Source organism: Mustela erminea, chromosome 8 (assembly GCF_009829155.1).
Source record: "Mustela erminea isolate mMusErm1 chromosome 8, mMusErm1.Pri, whole genome shotgun sequence".
In the NCBI taxonomy this organism is placed as follows: domain Eukaryota; kingdom Metazoa; phylum Chordata; class Mammalia; order Carnivora; family Mustelidae; genus Mustela; species Mustela erminea.
In genome coordinates this window covers 24379598-24400801 of record NC_045621.1, presented here as the reverse complement: position 1 = coordinate 24400801, position 21204 = coordinate 24379598, and the positions used below count along the sequence as shown (strand labels likewise).

The 21204-nt window shown below is 32.9% G+C and overlaps 1 protein-coding gene across 1 annotated transcript in view; it reads right to left on the bottom strand.

Annotated features, from left to right (window-relative positions):
• Positions 1-21204, bottom strand: part of SPAG16 (sperm associated antigen 16) — a 1029828-nt gene that overhangs the window by 257222 nt on the left and 751402 nt on the right. Inside the window, exon 15 of the mRNA XM_032354709.1 lies at positions 11354-11480. Coding sequence (XP_032210600.1) covers positions 11354-11480 — 127 coding nt within the window. The remainder of the gene's footprint in view (positions 1-11353; positions 11481-21204) is intronic.

Below are 21204 nucleotides of genomic sequence, written 5' to 3'. Positions count from 1 at the left end.
ACTAAATACTATAGACTGGGTGGTTTAACAACAGAAATTGATTTTCTCACAGTTCAAGAGACTTGAAGCCCAAGATTGAGGTATTAGCACAGTCAGATTCCAGGGAAGACTTTCTTCCTGACTTACAGATCCTTTCTTCCTGAGTACTCACATAGCCCTTCCTTGTGCATGTGCATGCCTCTTCTTATAAGACCACCAATCCTACCAGATCATGGCATTACACTTATGACTTCATTTAAACTTAACTAACCACCTAAAAGCTCTGCCTCCAAATGCAGTCATATTTGGGGTTAGGGTTTCAACATATAAATTTGGCAGTGGAGAGTAGGGGACACAATTCAGTCCGTAGTACTACTAAATGTTGATAATGAGATTTCTTGAAGGACGGTAGACTAGTACAGTGATTATGAAGAGCAGTGTGGCTGTGCTTATGAAATTAAGGTACACTCTGTGGCATAGCAAGTCCTCTCCAGAGAAACTCTCACAGAAGCCCATACCAGGATATGCATGAGAATATTTAGCATAGCATACATTGAAGTAGCAGAGGCTTACAGGAACTTAGGGGCCCATCACTAGTACAATGGACAAATAAAATGTTAAGATGAATAAAATAGAATAGTATCCTGTAGGCAGAACTAATAAACCTGATTAACATATCTTAAAAGGAATAAAACTTAAGAACATAGTATAGAATAAAAAAAACCCAAGAAATTAAATGGACTATATAACAAAATACGGTTTTTAGAAGTCATAGATATATACATTCACAGAACATTTCTACATATCCTTCAAAGATACCTATAAATTAGGAAATGTATCAAAGACATTTCAAAACTTCCATGGAAGGTGGAGGGGAGTGACAGTAGGGAGGGGACATGAAAGGAGAAAAGTAATGGAATCTGATGAGAATTATTTTATACTGAAAAGTCTGATAGCCCTTGCTCTTGGTACTTGAGGATGAAGAAGATAAAGAAAAGAGGATCACATGAATGAAGAGGAGGGACTTACACATGAGGAGGAGGGGGAAAAATGAAAGACCTAGATGAAAGAGGGAAAAAGGCAGAAGCAGCGTAAGTATCCACAACGAAATTCTGGTAAGAGTGAATGGATCTTAATGCAGCATGGATGAGGGAACAAATCAAACATGAGGGGAGGCATAGTGAAGGGATAACACAAGAAAGAAGCAGTAATCAAAACTTTGAATCAAACCAAGCCCATGAGAATATAGGTGGGTAATGATATCATTAACACTACAGGAGGGTCTGCCTTTTTTCTCCGGTTCCATACACAGCTACAGAATACTATTATTTACCAGTAACACTCTGATGGCACATGTAGCATATTGCATGTGGAAGAGTTTGCTTAGAGTTTTCACCACTCCCAGTTATGACCTGCCGATTCATGTATATTGCTTCAGTTGACTTGTAAATAGAATCCTACCTACGTATCACAGATCCCAGCATTTAGAACAGTGCTTGGCAGGTAGGGGGCTTATACTAAATATTTGTCAACTGAACTAAGATAATCTCTACAATTACACCAACAAAAATACAACAGAGAGAATGATGAAATACTAGGATAATAAAAGGCATGGCTTGAAGTGCGTACCTATTATTCCAAGGTGTTTATCAAACTCATTTTTTTTTATATTTTTTAATTTTTATTTTTTTATAAACATATATTTTTATCCCCAGGGGTACAGGTCTGTGAATCACCAGGTTTACACACTTCACAGCACTCACCAAAGCACATACCCTCCCCAATTCAAACTCATTATTTAAAAACATTAACAGAGTACTGATTTTCTTAATATCAATACTAGTTATATCTTCTTTTCAATTTTTTTTTTCTTTTGGTAAAAGAGTACATAATAAAGGATGTTGCATGAAAATGAATTTAAACAATTTTAATTTATACTCCTCTTATATTACAAGTGAGAAAAGATACTTCTAAGGTCAATCAGATTTGAGTAAATCATATTTGAATATTGTTCAAAATTCAATTTTAGATAAATATAACTGCGAGTTATCACAAGTACCAACTGTGCAGCTCCATCTCCAAGAGTAGCATGCTATTTGTTCTGGGTTGATTTGCACATCTGTTGAACTGCAACTTCACTTAAAGGATTATTCTATTAAAAGGTATCAGCTTGGCAAATTAAAGATGATTATCTATTCAATTTTATATACACAGTCTATTAAAAAGAAGACAAATTCTTGGGCAACTTGACTTTGGACCATGAAGTATGTATAGATTGCAAATTTTAACTGTTTAATTTTAAATCTAATCACTATTATATGCTATTAGATTAAAATAACACATTCTTCTTAATACTATAACTGTGTGACCCTTAGAAAAATTAAAAGGTCTAATTATGCTTTATTTCTTCATACAAATACATTTTTCTTGATTAATATATGTGTAAGAATGTCATTAGTCATATTTCAAAATGACCTATGCTAGGATGTACATGTAATTTTTATTACATCTGCAAACATACAGGCATAGGTAATTACAGGCATTGGGCTATATTACCGCCCAGATGATATTAAGATATAGCTTTTCATGCAATAATTTATCATACTTGTTACACAGATACAAATCATTTTGATTTCTTAAATCTGTTGAAAATAATTAGGCATTAGCTCATTAATTGTAATATGTATATAACTACTGTAAATGTAATATGTATGTAATACTGTAAATCCATTTGAAAAATGCTTCTAGCATGAATACTAGAAAACAAAAATTAAATGTGATGATACTGATATAGAATTTGTCATTATTTGAACATATGTCAGATTTAAATTGTTTGTATATAATTGTATATCATTATGTATGTAAGCTTTGTAACAACTTCCAATCAGACATTTTATTTACATAGGAAAACATTTCCGAATGTCTTTTTTACATGCCTATAATGCCATGTTTATACTTCAATGTAGTAGAACTATATCAGAGAGCTAGCAATAATTATACTTATTCTTGTTTTAAAAATACTGAACAAAATTAAGAAATTAACAACACAAATGTGACTTCTTTGTATCATCTGGGCAACTGCAGTCATTGATTGCACCTGTATAATGCTGTAATTGGTAAGATTGATAGGTTATTTTCTGCTCTGATTTAAGCAGAATGGGCCAGATTCTTATCTCACATAATTGTATAAGAAGAGTTTGATCAAGTCATTATTCTATTAAAACGTTGGGATTTATGCATTTTTTTTTTTTTTGCCAAAATTCCTATTGCTACAGAGACTGAATGTATTTCTGGGTATGCAAGAATAAAAAATTTGTATTGTTGAGCAATACAGCTGTCATTTAAATTTGAGCTCAGTTTTTTTTTTTAATTTTTAATTTTTTATAAACATATATTTTTATCCCCAGGGGTACAGGTCTGTGAATCACCATGTTTACACACTTCACAGCATTGAGCTCAGTTTTTAAATAATCTTGACTTTTATATTTCCCTTTTGAATCAAAGGAGAGTGGAATATTTCACTTATATTTGGATATTTTATTTTCAAGTTTTAAGTAGTATAAAATGCGCTCAAGTTTTATTTTAGAATATTATTTTTATCTCAGAACACCATGTGCTAATGAATACAGGGAAATACAATGTGAAATTTTGACTATAAACTTAGTTGATTAGGTCACCTATCCAAATCTCTCATTTTAGAGATGATAAAAGTTGAGGTCAACCGAGATTAAGTGTCTTGCTCAATTTCAAGTTACAAATCATAGGTGATTTTTTTAGAGCCTCATCTTGTGCTACACTCAGTGCTCTTTCTGACTCCTAAGATGACAATAATTTCCAGATGGTTCTAAAAATCAATCCATATTCAAATATTGGTGAGTATTCGTGATTTGAAAACATTATTTTTATTATTTTTACTTTTTTTTTAAAGATTTTATTTATTTATTTGACAGACAGAGATCACAAGTAGGCAGAGAGGCAGGCAGAGAGAGAGGGGGAAGCAGGCTCCCCACTGAGCAAGGAACCCAATGCGGGGCTCAATCCCAGGACCCTGAGATCATGACCTGGGCCGAAGGCAGAGGCTTTAACCCACTGAGCCACCCAGGCACCCCAAAAACATTATTTTTAAAACTGTGGATACAATTCCATAAGGGAGGCTTCATAGTTTTTGCAATGATGTTGTCATTAGATTAAGTACACAACCTTTTAAATATAATCTGAACGAATAAGACTTTGTAACAGGTATAAATTCTACTATATTTTTAAAAAATCACTAACTTTTATTTATATTAATCTGTCATAATTTATGTAAATAAAATACATCTTAGTTCTCAGAATTTGTGGTCCATTTTGGGGATGATAATCTAAACTTAGCAAATACTATGGCATTGCCACCAATCAGAATGGATGGTACAACAATCAGAACAAGTTCTGGCCATAACAGTTGGTACAACTATGAGTGTTATCCATGAATTAATATATCTTTGTCAATATGCCGTTAGTTGAAGTTTTCAAGGTGTTCTCACTTATCAGCATGTTATTTTCCATACTTGCTACAGGGTAAATAAAATTGCTTCTAATATAAGAAATTGCATGAAAAAAGAAAAAAAAAAGAAAAAATAGGGTTTTTCCCTACAGAGGAAGTATAACCAGTCTCTATGAATCTCTAAATTTTTTATGTACAATTTCCTAGAGCTAAAGATTGAATGAAATGCAATTCAGGTTTTCGTAAGACTGTACAAACTTGTACATTTATTAATATGTATACGTAAATAAAGCTCTTAAAACTCTTTGAAATGGGAGAAATGGAACCAAACTCATAGTGTTTTGATGATTAAAAGAGAAAGCACCTTGCCCCGTTCCTTAAGCATAGTATATGCTTCATTCCAGGTATTAATCATACAGTTGGGTCTCCAAGAGAGATACATAATCTGATTTCCTTCAGTTCTTCCAGTTCCTTTCTCCAGTATTTGAGAGGCCCATATTCTACTTATGCACAAAATGGATTTGTATACACAATAGAGCCACGCAAGCAGGGAAGAAAATAATGGGATTATAAATAATTGAGTAGGGTCATCTGGTCACCTCTTCTCTCATAATTTATCCTCTCTCCTTAAGGCTTTCTTACTGGGAAATTGATGTGGTAAAATGGGCTTGCTCTTAGGAGGAGCAACTTAGGTTAACTTTGTCATGTGCCTTAGAGATAAAATAAATTTGCCTGCTTTCTTACATTCTTGTTTCATCAGGCCAGGATTTAAATAAATGGAAGAAAGAGAGGTCCTGCAGGTGTTCCCATAATCCAGCCCTGCCTGATTCTCTGAAAATAATTTATCTTGAGGTGTGGGGTTGGAGTTCTAGTCCCCATTAGGAAGATGCAGACACTTAAAATACCCCCTTATGCAGAGGACACATCAGAAATCTGGCAGATTATTATTAGGTTATTACTATTAGGTTATTATTTTGGGGAGATTCCTTTTGTTGTTGTTGTTGTTGTTGTTTTTTCTTTCAGAGACCACAAATTGACAACTAGGGACAGGATTCTGTGCCTTGGTCAGCTCTGAGTCCAACACTGCCAAGTGGTCATTACTGAAATTATTTCAATATTCATAGCAAATGAATCATTTCTGTAACAATGTCATATATCACTATGAAACTGAGTATTATTAGTAAAATGAAAGGCAGAATAATATAAAGTTTAAATTTTAGGTTCTGGAATTAGATTTGATGGATTTGAATTTCTGATACCACATTTGATCAGCTAGGGTCACTGGGCTTGTTCTTAACTTCTCTATGTCTCAGTCTTCTCATCTTTAAAAAAGGGACAACTGTAACAATTTCACTGAGTTTAGAAAAGATTAAAAAGGTCTTTCCATGAGCCAACTCAGATGGTTCGAAAACATTGGCAAAGTGGCTAGATCTAGAGGTGTGGGCTGTTGTTGCCTCACTACTGGGGTCATATACCCTTCTGCGTACTCCAGTGCAGCAGTTTTTTTCTGTAAAGGACTATATATTAAATATTTTAGACTTCCTAGCCCATACAGTCTCTGTTGCAAATACTCTGCTCTTATAGTATGAAAGCAGCCTTAGACAATATGTAAATAAATGGGTGTGGTTGACTTCCATTAAAACTTCATATAAATAAATACAGGTCAATCTGCCCATGGACAGTAGGTTGCCTATCTCTGCTCTACCTACTGTTCTGAACTGCAATGTTTTTCCAGTTTGTTTGGTGGATATACAAACTATTCCTAGGCTTGGATGATCTCTGGATTTTTCCTCTTAAGTATTCAGATAGATTTTCCCCTGACCTTCGTCTGTCAGGTATTAATCCTCATTTAGCTAAAGACCAGAGGGGATCTTCTGGAAATCTCCAGGACCCTCTCATTGTGCTGCGGAATTGAACCGGCTTGGCCTCCCTCAGTAGCCCACTCTGTGTCTTCAACTCCCAGGTTTCACTCTGGTTTCTATGGGTCTGTGAGGCACAGGGTTCATCTTACTTACTTTCCCTCTCTAAGGTATTATTTTCTTTCATTGCTCAATATTCTGTGTTTGAGATACACTCATTTCATACATTTGTTTGTTTTCTTAGTTGTTTCAGGTGGTAAAGTAAATCTGCTCCTTGTTACTCTATCTTGCCTCAAAATGGAAGTCCCAGTAGGTTTCTGATATGTCACACACAAAGAAACTGAGGCTCAGAAATATTTAAAAATTTCACCAACACCATTCAGCTAGTAAGGAGTGGAGACAAAATTCAAAGCCAGGGCTTCTAACTTCCAAGTGAGGTGCTTTCTCCACTAGGCTACACTGCTTCCACCAGAAGAAATTAACCACAATCTTGTCTTTTAAATATAGAACAATGACCTGTAGCTTTGACTAAGAGAAATGGATAAGTCTAATGTGAAGCAAAGATTTTGAAGTTATTTTATTATGTTTGAAAAACTTCAGAGGGGTCTGATGCTTTTCATACTTTCCAGTAGGGTCACTTTTTCTATTTTAGCATATAATTTATATTGTGGTTCTGCTTATGGAGAGTATCTAGGATTGTCTCCAAATGGTGGGGAAACTTGCCCATTTTGATGATCTGATACTGATAAGCTTCCTACTGGAAAGTCCCCAGCTGGCTTAAACGTCAGCTTTTGCATTTTCTAGGGATGTGACTTTTTTGCAAATGTACTGGAATTATCTTTTACAAAGCAGGGAAAAACATTGCTAAACTACATAAAAATATGATGAAATGAGAGAGGTGGACAAGTTTATGTATAAACTCTTACAGTTCATTTTTATTACTTTCACTATGCAATCCCATTTAACATTTTCTGAAATAGTAATAAATTTTTGAATGGTAAAACATATGGCATTTGAATATGCCAAGTGAGAGATATTATTTAGATAGCAAATATTCACAAAAATGTGTAGCATTATATTACCAGGATGCTCTCAGTTTAATGAGAAAGGAACACTTATTCCTTTACAAATACTAATATATGTATGTATCTATAAACACAGATAATCTGTGTATGTCACAAGCGATGTATTTGCAAATAAAACATTATGTAAATAATACTGTGCCACATACAACTCCTCTTTTAAATGTGTGAGAAGCTGATTTCTTACAGCAGCAGAAAAGCTAAATTCTAAATGATGATTCATATGTCTTTAAATCTTTTGATCTCAATTATATGTATATACAGCATTTCATATAACTTCAGTTCTTAACATTTAAATTATTTTTAATATTACATGAAAAGGAGTTTTGACCCTTGTTTCTTTAAACATTTATTCACTGGTATTTACACTTTCACTAGAAACTGCTGACAGTTAACACACAGCCTTGGGCATCTTACTCGCACACCAATATGTTCACACTTTTTCTCACCCCTAAAATGAATGGGATTACTTCTAAACCCTTCCCAGCTAAGATAAAACATGGTAGGTGACTGGACTAGGATTTCTTCATAATAGGATATACATTATCCCTTTGAAACACATTAGAACACTTTAAGACAATTATTTCCTCCATTATTTCTATGTGGACACTAAGTTCAAGGAAATTATATAATTTGCTTAACACCTAAAAGGCAGCGAAAAACTAAGGGTCTGAATTATAGTCTATATTCTTTTTCTACATGACAGGATTTCAAATATTTTTATCAAAGATATGTTTTTAAAATTATACACTATGAGGGATCTCAATTTTAAAATAAACTACTATTTCATGGTACATATTTACTTTTATAAATTCAAAATGAAAATATTTACTTATAAGGCTAATACATAATGAGGCAATTTTGATATACATAAAAATGTGAAATCAAATATTATGGACAACAGTTTCAGCCTTTCAATGACCTCTACTCCAATTTATTTCTTTACAGTGTTGGATTTGCAATGACAAGAAATTCCTTATTTATAAAGATATGTCATTGCATATGGAAGCAGTTCTTTTTAAACAGCATACCCAATAATCTCAAGATGACTTTCAATTAAACTGATCCAGAGACAAGATATGTGATTAGAAATTTTTGTTTCTATGATGATTATTTAGAATATCTAACAACTACTCACATTCCTTATATTAAATATCACAAACAAAATGCTACCAATACTTCTACATTTATTATATGATATTATAATAAGATTACATGTATGTTTTCAGTATCTTTTTCTTAGGTCCAAGGACATAGCTGAGATAGCAGACTAGAGCTTACCTCACACTGGTTGAGTCCTAACAGTATATAATTGCACAATTTAATTCTGTTATAGTATTTCAACTAAAAAACGTGATTTGGCACCACCTAACTAACGTGAGCCTCAATAAATGTTAATTGTTGTCAGTAGTGCAAATATAACCCTGCTTTTTGTGGAAAATAATTCTATCATATCTTCTTTTATTTGCTACATGCTGGGAATAGGTTAAAGTATGTCAAATTAATGTATATCTTGAGCTTATAAATTAGATTTGATTGTATCCTCATATTTATATTTTTATGATATGTTTACATTTTTTGTTTAATTTTTTCTTGAATAAATGCATACTAGATACTATGTATCCCTATTCTTATTTTGATTTTGTTTTGCTCTTAAATTCATTACTCTCTACTTTCTTTATTACCAAAATAATTTCTGGTATTTTACTTTATGATTTTTTCACCTCTCTGTTCAGACCCTCAGAATGAGCGCTTTCTCAGTTCTCCCTAGTTCTTTCAACTTTTGATATATTTCAATCCTTTTAAATGAAGAAACACTGAAGACCTCCTCTACAGAAGCACAGAAGCACAGATTTCCCATTATTTAATGAGAAAAAGGCTTATGACATTAATTTCTCAAACACATAGAATTAAAATTAACTATAGTATGTTCCTTGAAGAAATAGTCTAAGGGAAGGGAAGGTTAGGTTGAAATTATATACCCTCAAACTGATAAAGTGTTTTCATTAACAGGGTCCCTAGTTTACACTTTTTGTCTTTTATGTTTCTCATTGTTCTGCCCTTAAGTCTTATGCTTTTGTTGATATTAATGTATAATAAAGAGTATAGCAGTCACAGAGAGGAACACTAGTTTTGTTGTACCCAAGGACTTTAGATGATATTGACTTGTATGAATGTAATTTTAAATTAGGTGTGTTTGACTATGCGTAGGAAAGAGATTTGGGCTGATGACAAGGGCAGTAGAAAGCAAGTAACAACATACTTAGACAGTAAAATACATATCTCTTATTAGTTGTACCACATTTCAAAGTACTCTTTAACTTGTATTATTAGCCAATACAGTAAAAAAATTTTTTTTGAATTTCACAAGAAGGGGGCCCAGGAGAGGGAGCTGGAGAAGCAGGCCTCTGCTGATCAGGGAGCCCAATGTGATGCTGGGTTTGATCCCAGGACCCTGGAATCATGACCCAAACCAAAGGCAGATTCTTAACTAGTCACCCAGGCACCCCTAAACTGAAATCTTAATAGGTCTTCACATTATAAAATGAAATTCTCATAGTTGGGATGTTTTATTCTATAGAATGTGTGTTTTTTTTTTCATTTTGACAGACCATAAATGGTTTGATGTCAAGAACATTACTAAAAGCATTTTTAAAGAAGCATGGTTCATATACCAACCTGTAATAGGAACACAACTTAAAGTTGGTTAAAAAGACAAACTTAACTGAATTATAAATTTTAGATATGTGATGACATGAAACCAGTCCTATGAAACATACAATTATATCTCTAGAATCATTCCTAGTAAATATGTAACTTCTGTACTATTGAATTAGTATGTATGATTTTTTTTAAGATTTTATTTATTTATCAGAGAGAGAGAGAGGGGGAGAGAGCGAGCACAGGCAGACTGAATGGCAGGCAGAGGCAGAGGGAGAAGCAGGCTCCCTGCTGAGCAAGGAGCCTGATGTGGGACTCGATCCCAGGACGCTGGGATCATGACCTGAGCCAAAGGCAGCTGCTTAACCAACTGAGCCACCCAGGCAACCCTAGTATGTATAATTTTTAAATAAGACATCATTATTTCCTTTATATGTATTTTATCTTTGTTTCTTCATCTAAAATTATCATCTCTGTAACTTTGACCTACTACAAATAAATATAAAAAGATTTTAAAAACACAAAATTTAACACGGTTCAGGATGTGTGATGCTTACAAAGGAAAGTTATATTATCTAATATTATCTAAGATACACATTATTTAACATAAACTCTCATTAAAGATACAGATGTAACTCTGATTTTCATTTTTTAAATAGATAACTGGAAACACTGTATGTTGCTACACTATTCATTAACAGCAAGTGTAAAATATTTTATTTGTTTGACAATGTTTATATTATTGCAGAAAAATGCTAAACATAATGAAATAATAATATTAAAATTATCAGTTATAATTATTGTTGTGAATGAATGCAACAATAAGATGAATGTACATCTCAAAGTAATTATAAAATTAATATATATACAATATTTTTTATTTAAAGACTAAAATATTCCATTAAAAATGTATCAAGTTTTATCCAACTTTTGTTCTCCTCTACCCTTGGCCATTTTGCCTTCATAAAAACCCAATTCACTTACCTTGGATGGTGACTTTAAGGGATATAGACTCCAAATTTTGCATGACACTGCTAAGAATTTGTGTTATCTATACTAGCACACACTTATCTCTTCTATTATCTCTTTCTTTATATATATGATAAATATAATGCTTTCATAACGTGACATAAGATATATAATGTAAATTATAACATACTCTAAAATAATAGTAGAACAAAAATTTACATAGGAGGAAACATAATAAAATTCTAGGGAAACAGAAAAATTTCAGAATAAATGTTAAAGTTGTTAGCTTAGTCACAAACATTAAGCAAAAAAGATCCTACCTGACGAATCAAAGTTCACTTCATTGCCAGGACTTGGACCTATATCAATGGACACAATTGGTAAGAGCTTCCGAAAATCCCACAGTTTTGTTACTCCACAAGCATCACAGGATGCTATCATGTGACCCTTTAAAGTATTAGAAAAAGAGAGAAATTAAATACATCCATACATATGTTATATATATATATAGATATACATAGTGATTTAGTCAACAAGGAAGAATTGTGTTACAATTTTATTAAATCCATAAGAATTCACTCTTCTAAACTAAAGTGTTCATTGTATTTTTGTCTTGGACATAAAACTGTTATAAGATGATTATTTTTATATATATATGTATAAATTCTTAAATTAAATTTTGGAAGATGATTTTTTAGGAAATAATTCTGATTATTTTATTACTTAAGAACATATAATAAAATAAAAATGTGCATACCCATGTAATTCTTCTTTCTAATATACACACACATATCTCATGTTCATGACACATGTGATCTTCACATAAAACTGTATATACGAAAACAATGCACACAAAGTGCACCTCACTCTATATCCTTGCAGTTTGTTAGCATTGATGGTTTATACTTAAGATACAGTAAAAATAAAACAGAGGTAGGAAAACAAATAGACACAAGGAAAGAAGAGTTTTTATCAAAGCGGGAGAAGAAAGGGGCCAAGTGGAATTAATGGCAAGGAAGCCGTACATGCTGTGAACTGTGAACTGTGAGACAATATTATTAGAAAATATTTGGGGTTATTTTGATAATGTGCAATGGGATAAGGAAAAAGATAATGGATAAAGGGGATTGAAAACAAAAGGAATCATGGGTGGATTTAAGTTTAATGGGAACAGGGGTATCTATTTTCCTAGTATAGAGGTGCCAGTTCGGGTACATCGGTTTGAAGCTCAAAGTCTGTCTACACCCTTCCTGCTGGTTTCTTAGGAGATGTTTGTTGAGCATCCACTTCATGTCAGAAACTGGGATACAGTGATGAGTAAAAGGGGTCTCTGTTGTCTAAGCAGCTCATAATCTGTACTCATTCTTATCACAGTATCATTTAATTTTATCGTCCACTTACCAACTGAAAAGAAATATTGGCCATATCAGGCTCATACATAACATCTATAAGTGATTATACTATATACCGTTTCCAATTAGATATATAGTTTCCCTTTCAGCTCCAGCTTAATTATTTTTAACGTCAAGTCAAAAATCATCCTCTTGCTTTTTTCTTAAATACTCTAAAATGTTAAAGAGAACTTGATTTTTGTACAATTATCTTTATCCTTTTAAACTAGCTCACATGATTTTTTTTTCTCATTTATTTCTTGATTTCTACCCTTTCTGGGGGGAAAAAATGTGCATTTTGTATTAGAGTCCAAGCGGACTCTGTTTTTCCCTAAACAAGTCAGCAATGCAACAAATGCCATCAGTTTTAAAATTCTGTAACAGTCGTCACTGGCAATGCAATACAACCTTGTCCCCAGTCTAATAAATGGGATGTTTAATCTTTTTTATGACTTAAAAGGAACTTGGAGAACTTGGAATGTTTTCAAATATGTAAACATGTATTGTAAGAATTATGAAGAATCGGTGAATTTAATTTTCAGAAAAGACCAGTTCTCAGTATTAGAAGGGAATATTAATGCTAGAAATTAGAAAGAACCCTTTCCAGATGTAATGGCTTTCAAATATCTTTCAGAGAGGAGAGAATGAAATCTTTTTTTTTCAACTTTGGAAACAGAATAAATTATAATGGCAACTTAATTTGGAGGTCCTTCTCACTCGCTGAAGGGAGATTAAAGAAATCTTAAAGTGTGGTTTATATCACTAAATATTAAAATGTGAGGAAATACACTAAAAAATAGTTTCATCATTTTGGGGGGGTTAAAAATGAGTTTTTAATTAGTTTTAATATTTTTTACATTTAACTTCCACTGCTGCCAAATGATCAATGCATAAGAGTTTGATAATATTAAAATAATAAAAGTCAATACTTATTAAATGCTTTCAATGAACCAAGTATTGTACTAAATGATTTCTTAATAAATAGTACATAATTTTAAAACGATTTTGAGTGACATCGTTTAGACAAATTTCTACATTTCCCAAGGCACTTAAAAGTCAGGAAAAAGCATATAGGACAGCAAAACTAATACCACACTTTATTAAGTGGTAGAAATACGTTTGTGTTCAGATTTGATAACTGAGAGATTCTTGGTAGTGAAAGAACTGATCAGCTACGCTTCCATTAGCCAGTGAGACAGACGTGGCGGTGCCTATCACAATGTCAGGAGCATAGTGGAACTCAAAAAGTATTTGTTAAGTCAATAGATGGTGAAAGCCTCACTGGGGCTTACCTAGAAGTTTTATTTTAGTCCAAGTTCTTCCTTAGTGTTCTTAAGATAAACATTAGTTCTAACCCTCGTGGTTCTGAATCATTTTGATAAAAGGAAGAGAAAAGATGCAGAAAATCCATAGCCAAAAACTTGGAATTATCCTCAAAACCTTTTATCCCTCCTCCCATCGCAGGGGACTGGAGACCCATCTGCCAATCTCCTTCCATGACATAGAAGAACATACTAAAATACTGTCAAGCCAAACGGCATAGTGCGAGCATTGAGGGGTCTGAAGAAGGAAAAACACAGAAAAGGGGTTACCTGACAACATGGGGTTAAAAACAAGCATTTTGTCTACAACTTGTATCAGGGAAGAACGCGAAGGCCTACTATAGATAGGCCCTTAACCTAAACAAGGAAAGATCACTTTCATCGGAAATATTTTTTACAGAGAGGTAGAGTTGTATGACAATCTTAAAGAAAGTAAAGACTCCAGAGTTTTGGGAACCTCCCTAAAATGGAATTCTAATTGACATTCGTACCATTACTGATACTGAGGAAGACAACGTAGGAAAGGTGTTTTTATAGAAAGCTCTCAAAAACATTCAGATTCAGTTACATGGCTGTTTTTGTGACAGCGAAACCCTAGGACCTGGCAGAGTTTCTGTAACATGTTTGACATTGGATCTTGAATAAACCATTGAATGAGTGAATATGAGGCAGAGAGCAATTAATGTTGACTGTATGTAATTTAAAAGGATTCTCCCCCAAGTAAAGAAATGTTAAATGAGCTAACACTCAGAAAAAAATGCTTTTGTGATTACAAATTCAAATAGTTATATAAAGCAAGCAGAATTTAGCAATGTGGACAAAGCATGTAGTCTAGGTCAAAGTCAATACTCACGACTCCTCACTGCCCTTGTTAAATCCTTTCCACCTCCACTTTAAAGATCTTATGATGAGAAAAGCCATGTAGTCATAAAGTTAATTATAAGTTAGAGTACAGCAACATAAAATCAAACTAGCTTCCTCTAGACTGCCGGAAACATAGTGGAGAACATTTAGCATATGTATTGAGGATCACGAGTATTCACACTTTTGAAACTTTTCATACTTCTGAATTTATTATAAAATTAGAAAAAGATAGACTAAAAACTAGAGTGGCACTATTTATAAATAAATAAAATGGAAACAAGGGAAACCTGTAATAACCAAAAAGGAAGAAATAAACCTCCTGCCTCGTGGATCCAGGAAACTGCGAGCGGCACCGTGTATGCAAACTTGACACCAACAGCAGCAAGAAGACAAGCAGACTGAACTGCTCTCTCTCTACACAGAGGTTCCTGACATATTTATATGTTGTAAAAAAAAGAAAGAAAAGGAGAAAACTGGGATGCTAATGAGATCATTTCTAATTTAAATTGTTAATTAAAATATTTTAATTAATAGTATTCCTTAATGTAAAGATATTTTATGGCTTTGTATAACTTTCAAAAACAAATTTTAGAAGCTTGAGCATTAACATCAGTTTGGGGTTAAGAGACCATTTTTCAGCTAGGGTAAGAAATGTCATATAGTGACAAAATATTCTATATGAAAGTCTGATCTTTATATGGCATGGCAGGAAGAAATATAGAGGATCTTAATTTATTATGGAAAACACAGGTCCAATTTGATTGTACTCTAGATCTTCACTCTGATGAATCAGCTAAGTACGTTCTTGGTTCAATTCATTAGGTCATACACATACTGTTATACTTTTATTTTTCTTATTTTCTTTTGGAAAGTTAACTTACAGAACAACAACAACAGTATGTAAATAAGCAAAATACGTTTAGGTCCATGTCATTACTTCTTTTCTGCAAAGGTTCTTCAAGGCTGAATAATATGCTATGTATAATGTTCTTGTTCAAAGAGTTATACAGTATAACAGAGTCAAATGAATGATTATATATCAACTATGCACATGAAAATGTTATAAATTCTGTACCTGAAAGTACCTTGGCTTAGGAGTACATTCCCATGATCCTGAATATCACATAGTAAATGTTCAATAAATGATTGAAGTGTGAAAAAATAAATACCCTGGATGAATTATTATGAAGTCATAAAAATAATAATTATAGAAACAATGTAAAAATGCAAAAGTTTATGCTAAACTGTGGTTACACTGATTGAAAATATATAATACATATGTATAAATATTAAGTGAAGAGATGCTTTAATAAAAACCACCCTATAATTTTTTTTTTAAAGATTTTATTTCTTTATTTGACAGAGAGAGAGAGACAGCGACAGAGGGAACAAAAGCAGGGAAAGTGAGAAAGGGAGAAGCAGGCTTCCTGCTGAGCAGGGAGCCTGATGTGGGGCTGGATCCCAGGATCATGATTTGAGCCAAAGGCAGATGCTTAATGACTAAGTCACTGCCTTTGTGCCCCTAAGGGTGCCCCTGCCCTATATTTTTTTTAAGACTTTATCTTTTGAGGGGGAGCAATTTTAAGTTCATAGTGAAATTAAAGGAAGGATGCAGAGGTTTTTCCATTTACTCTCTCCCCACTCACACACACACAGCCTCCCACATTTACATCTACTACAAGAGTGGTACATTTCTTACAGTTGATGAATCAAATTGACACATCATAATTACCCAAAATTCACTGGTTATATTATGGTCATTCTTGGTGTTCTATATTCTATTGCTTTGAACAAATATATAATGACATGAATCCATCATTATGGTATCACAAGAGAATTTTCATCACCCTAAACATTCTCTGTGCTCATTCAACCCCCCCACAGTACCCCTTACTCAACCTGTGGGAATCACTGACCATTATACTATCTCCATAGCTTTGCCTTTTTCAGAATGTCATAGAGTGTGAATCATGCAATACATAGTCTTTTCAGATTGGCTTCTTTCATTTGGTAATATGCATTTAAGTTCCTTCCATGTCTTCCTATGATTTGATAGATCATTTATTTTTATAGCTGGATCATAGTCCAAAGTCTAGATGTACCATAGTTTATTTATCCATTCACCTACTGAATGATAGCTTGGCTGCTTCCAAGTTTTGGCAGTTACGAATACAGCTGTTATAAACATTTGTGTGCAGGTTTTTGTGCAGACATAATTTTTCATCTCCTTTGGATAAATACCAAGGAACATGATTGCTGGATGGTATAGTAAGAGTATGTTTATTTTTGCAAGAAATTGTCAAAATACCTTTTAACGTGGTTATACCATTTGGCATTCCTACTAGCATAGAATGGGAGTTTCTGTTGTTCTACATCCTCACCAACATTTGGTTCTGTCAGTAGTCCATATTTTGGTCACTCTAATTGGTGTATAGTGATCTCTCATTTTTAATTTGCTTTTCCCTCATGAAATATGATTTGGAGCATCCCTACATATAAACACACATTTGCCATATGTAGATCTTTTGTTATGAGGGATCTGTTAAGGTCTGTGTCCCATTTTTTTAAATTGGGTTGCTTATTTTCTTATTGCTGAGTTTTAAGAAAACTTTATATGTTTTTAATAATAGTTCTTTATCAGATTTGTTTTTGTAAATATTTTCTCCCAGTATGTGGCTAATCTCATTTTTTTGACATTGTCTTTCACAGATCAAAAGTTTTTAATTTTAATGAAATCTAGCTTATCAATTAATTCTTTCATGGATCATGCTTCTGGAGTTGTATCTACAAAAGCATTGCTACACCCTAGGTCATCTGGGTTTTGTTCTCTGTTATCATTATAGGGGCTTTAGAGTTTTTTATTTAGGTCTGTGTTCCATTTGAATTCATTTTTGTGAAAAGTGTAAAGTTTGTGTCTAGATTCACTTTTTTTGCATGTATATCCATTGTTCAAGCATCATTTGTTGAAAAGACTACCTTTGCTCCACTGCTTTGTCTTTTTTCTTTGTCAAAGATCAGTTAACTATATTTATGGGGGGGGTCTACTTCTGGGCTGCCTATTCTGTTCCACTGATTTGTCTGTTTTTCACCAATACTATAATATCTTGATTACTGTAGCTTTATAGTAATTCTTGAAGTCAGCTGTGTTAGTCGTCCAACACTATAATTTTTGATCAATATTGTATTGTCTATTCTGGGACTTCTGTCATCTCCATATAAACTTTAGAATCCATTTGTTAATATCTAGAAAATAATTTTCTAGGTTATTTATTGGGATTGTATTGGATCTATAGATCAAGTGGTAATGAATGGGACCTTACAATATTGAGTCTTCCAATCTGTGAACATGGGTCATCTCTCCATTAATTTAATTCTTCTTAGAGTTCATTGATCCGAGTTTTATTGTGTGTGTGTGTGTGTGTGTGTGTGTGTGTGTGTGTGTGTGTATAGGAAAACAAAAGGTTTTTTGTGTATTAACTTTGTGTCTTGAAATCTTGCTATAATCACTTACTAGTTCTGAAATTTTTTTTAACTAATTCTTAGACAGTCATATCATCTGTGGCCAAAGACAATTTTATTTGTTCCTTTTCAACCTGTATAAACTTTGTTTCCTTTTTCTTATCTTATTGCATTATCTAGAACTTGCACTACAATGTTGAAAAGGAGTAGTAAGAAAGGATATCTTTGCTTTGTACCTGATCTGGTGGGAAGTTCTGAGTTTCTCACCATTAAGAATGATGTTAACTGTTATTGCTGTTGTTTTTAGATATTCTTTATCAAGTTCAGTAATTTCCCCACTATTCCCAGTTTATTGAGAGTTTTTATCATAAATTGGTATTATATTTTGCCAAATGGTTTTCCTGCAGCTATTGACATAATCCTGTGATTTTTCAACGTTTGTTGATGTGATGAATTATATTACTTGATTTTCAAATGTTGAGCCAGCTTTCATAACTAGGATAAGTTGCACTTGGTCATAATGCATTTTTCTTTTTATCCACTGCTATATTTGATTTGTTATTATTTTATTGAGGATTTTTACATCTATGTTCATGAAAGATATTAGTCTGTAGTTTTCTTGTAATATCTTTGTTTTGTTTTGGAAATAAAGTAATGCTGACTTCAGAGAATGAGTTAGAAATCATTCTCTCGGTTTCTATTTTCTGAAAGAGATAGTAGCAAATTGATATAATTTCTTCTATGAGAAGCAAATTCCCTTTTCTTTTTTCTCCTTCTGGTATTTCCATTATGTGTATGTTTCATCTTTTATAGTTGTCCCACAGTCTGTCCTTGGATATTCTGCTCTGTTTTTTTGCTCCGCTTTTTTCTGTATTATTCTCTTTGCTTTGATTTTTGAGGATTCTCTTGATATATCCTCTATCTCAGAGGGTCCGTCCTCAGCTGTGTCTAGTGTACTAATATGACCCTCAAGGAATTTTTCATTTCTGTTACATTATTTTATCTCTAGTAGTTCAATTGTTGTTTTTTCTAGGCTATCCATCCTTTTTTTATGTTAATTGTCCATCTGCTTTTTTTTTTTCATGCTTGTTAGCCATTAGAGCCCTCATCATATTAATCATAGTTGTTTTAAATTAGTAGTTTGATAATTACAATCTCCCTGCCATGTCTGGTTCTGATGCTGTCTCTGTCTCCTCAAATTGTGTCTTTCTTTGTTTGTTTTTTGCTTTTTTGTATACCTTATATATTTTTTCTCTTATAGCTAGACATAATACACTAGGTAAAAAGAACTTCCATAAATAGGATTTTATAAATACAAGTCAGATATGGAGTGAGAGAAGGGTTCTATAGTTCTATAATTAAGTCTTAGTCTTTTAGTGAGCCTATGCCTCTAGACCATGAACTTCATACGTGTTTCTCTTTTTTTCTCTCCTCCTAGGTGGGGTAGAATGGCTAGAGTGGGCTAGTTAGGCATTTCCCCTTCTTGTACATGGAAGACTTGAGCCAGCTGCAGTTGTTTATTTCCCTGCTCCCAGGTCAGTTAGGTTCTGATAATGCCCCAGCCAGTTAGGCTTTGAGTATATCTTTTAATAGTGGGAGATCATGAGTAATCTGGGTAGAAAGTCCTTTCATATTTAAATGTAAATAATAATATAAATAATTACATTACTTAAAGATCAAAGTTATATATTATTCCAAATTAATTGCCAAATATGTTATTTTTTATTTTTTAATACTTTAAAATAAATGCAGGACAAGATACACTTAGGCATAGGACCTAATAGTTTATCTTATAATATACCCATAAGTAATGCCACAGTTGATTCTCACAACTACATGATGAGCCAAAATTTAATTCTATCTCATAATTTGTGGCTAAATAAACTTTACAAGAATTGAACAATTTATTGAAGGATTTCTGGTCAATATGATTTTAAAAATAGAGCTACCAACAAGAATATTTTAAAATAATAATAGCTCACACTAATTGAGCAAATACTATGCACTACTCAGTGTCTCAAGCATTTGTATTTGTATATACATATATACAAATATCAAGTAGTCCTAAAAAACCAAAACAAAACAAAACAGAAAAAAACAGAAATACCACTATGGAGTAGGCTGTTATCATCATCCCCTTCTTACGGATGAGGAATTTGAGCCACAGGAAACTTCATTGACTTTCCCATTGCTTAGGTAATTGAAAGAGGAAGAGTCAAGATTTTGCACATGTTTGACTTAGAATTTGTGCTAACCACTAAGCTATACCATGTCCCAAGAACAGAGTTAAATATATATATGTATATATGTATGTAAATATGTGTATATATATGCAATATAAGATTTCAAAGAATGATACAGATAATAGGAATAATCCTCACTACAGAAAAATAAAACAGAAACACAAAGTAGAGACTAGAGATGAAACCATAGGTCTCTGGGCTCTGGGGTTAGAAGCAGGCCCTAGTTATTCAGCTTTTGTAGGGTAGCAGAAACTAAGTGTTTTGTGTCAGATGGAAGTTAAAAAGCTGCCTTATTGCTAAAACCGTGAGTAATGAAATTTTTACTGACACTATGAAGCTAACAAAAGTTGCTAGCTAATGCTATTTGAAACTACAATTTATATGAAGTTATATAATTAAGGAATCTGCAGTTTTTACAATCTCACAGTCTGGATCTGAACCAAGTAACAAACTCTAGTGACTGGTTCTGTGTTTTTCAAGACCAGAAGTCAGGATTCCTGACTCATAAATGTAAGACTTATCCTTTGGCTACTGGCCTGGGAGAACTGGGACAAAAGAAATAGCCACAATACAGAAATGAGGAGTAAACACAAATAAAAAGCTAGATAGACAAAGGAAGGGAAAAGAGAGAATAACTCTTCTTACCTCACTCAAAAGAAGCTACCCATTTTTTTTTTCCTTAACATATAAAGAAATTTGAAACTAATAAAGATAGTCAATAATTGAAAGATAAAATAGTCTGGGTGCATTAAAATTATAGAAAAACTGAAAAAGATTTTTAAGCAAGTGTGTCTCAAAGATTTTAATGAAGAGCTAATACTCATTAAAAAAAAAAGAAATGAAACAAAAGCAGTCTAAAGTGACTTAAGAAAAACCAAGAAAATTGAAACAT